This window comes from Morus notabilis, unplaced genomic scaffold (assembly GCF_000414095.1).
Source record: "Morus notabilis unplaced genomic scaffold, ASM41409v2 Scaffold533, whole genome shotgun sequence".
Lineage (NCBI taxonomy): Eukaryota > Viridiplantae > Streptophyta > Magnoliopsida > Rosales > Moraceae > Morus > Morus notabilis.
The window spans coordinates 137,675-139,227 of NW_010362301.1; the positions used below are offsets into that span (position 1 = coordinate 137,675).

At 51.4% G+C, this 1,553-nt stretch overlaps 1 protein-coding gene across 1 annotated transcript; it reads right to left on the minus strand.

Annotated features, from left to right (window-relative positions):
- Positions 1 to 217: 217 nt before the first annotated feature.
- On the minus strand, positions 218 to 1,553 carry LOC112092251. Its single transcript, XM_024167895.1, has 3 exons — positions 1,131 to 1,553; positions 888 to 1,073; positions 218 to 688 (listed from the first exon to the last, which is right to left on the minus strand). The coding sequence occupies exons 1-3, from the start codon at positions 1,551 to 1,553 to the stop codon at positions 218 to 220; spliced, it is 1,080 nt and encodes a 359-aa protein (XP_024023663.1).

Here is a 1,553-nt window from a genome sequence, read left to right on the forward strand (position 1 = left end):
ACCGATCATGACCTCGCTCGTTTGCATCTGCTTCTGAAAACGTTATCTCGGCCTCTTTAAACCTTGCGGCCTTTGACTCCCTACCGCATACACTCATGATCCTCTTGTTGAATTTTTCCTTCGCTTCCCTCACATAGTCTTTCTGTGCGCCGCGGGAGGCGCTGCCAAGGTAGGGCCCTCCAAAGATCATCCTTATCATGCCGACGGGTTCGGGGGGTTAGTCTTGCCTTTGATCCTCCTGTCGGTCGTTGTTCCTCCGATTATTGTTGCCCCGTCGGTCGGCTCGGTACTTACTGAGCCTCCCTTCACGGATCAACCTCTCAACCTCACCCCTTAGGTCAAAACATTCATTGGTCGTGTGTCCACTCTCGCTATGAAACCTACAATACTTGTTCTGCTTTCTCCGTGCTGGGTCAGACTTCAGCGGCGGTGGGTGACACAGTACCTGGAGGTGACTGATCTCGTGATAGACGTCTTCAATCCCTATGGTTAATAGGGTGTAGGCATCATACTTTTGTGGCTTGGCAGGCCTGGTGTCCCCATGCCCTGTCGAGGCGTTGCCACCCTTATTGTTTGGGGTCGGGTTATACCTTGGTTCAGCCTGCACCTGAGGATTACCTCGGCGCTTCTTGTCGTTGTTTTGCTGGCTCCGCTGGCCCCCCCCTTCTTTGATAGACGTCTTCAATCCCTATGGTTAATAGGGTGTAGGCATCATACTTTTGTGGCTTGGCAGGCCTGGTGTCCCCATGCCCTGTCGAGGCGTTGCCACCCTTATTGTTTGGGGTCGGGTTATACCTTGGTTCAGCCTGCACCTGAGGATTACCTCGGCGCTTCTTGTCGTTGTTTTGCTGGCTCGGCTGTCCCACCTCTTCTTAGGTGGGAGCCACCACTTTGCTCTTTAAGGCCTTTTTGGCATCTTCTATGTTAATGAATCCCTGGGCCCTTGCCAGGAATTCTTGGTAGCTCTGGGGCAGTTTTCGATCGAGGTCTGTGTTGTATGGGATATCCTTCTTCATGCTTGATAGGGCCCCCATCAAGGCTATCTCATCGGAGATCCCTTCGGCGGCAGCCACCTGTTCCCCGAACCGGGCTATTCATTCTTTTAGGGACTTGTTTGGTCCTTGATACACCTTCGAGAGGCTTTGCTTTGGTGGGATGTACCTCTTGACACCTATGAACTGAGTCAGGAAGGCGTTTTTCAAGTCGTCCCAGCTGGTTATAGAGTTCAGTTTTAAGGACCTGAACCATCTCCTGGCAGAGTCAAAGAGATGATTTCTGAATGCACAGCACATGACCTCCTCGGGGTATCCATATAGGACCATGTGCCCCGTGTAGACTTCTAGGTGGTCATCTGGGTCACTCCTTCCATCATATAGTGGGATAAGCGGCGTCTTGTATTTATCAGGCAATGGCACCTGAATGATGTTCTCTGTGAAGGGGTGGTCGTGAGACGTATACATCTTGGCGTCAACGTTTACAGCCTCAGCTACCTTCCCTACAACTTGTTCAAAGTTATTCAGCCGACTCCCTATCTGCTTTTCAAGTCTAGCCAT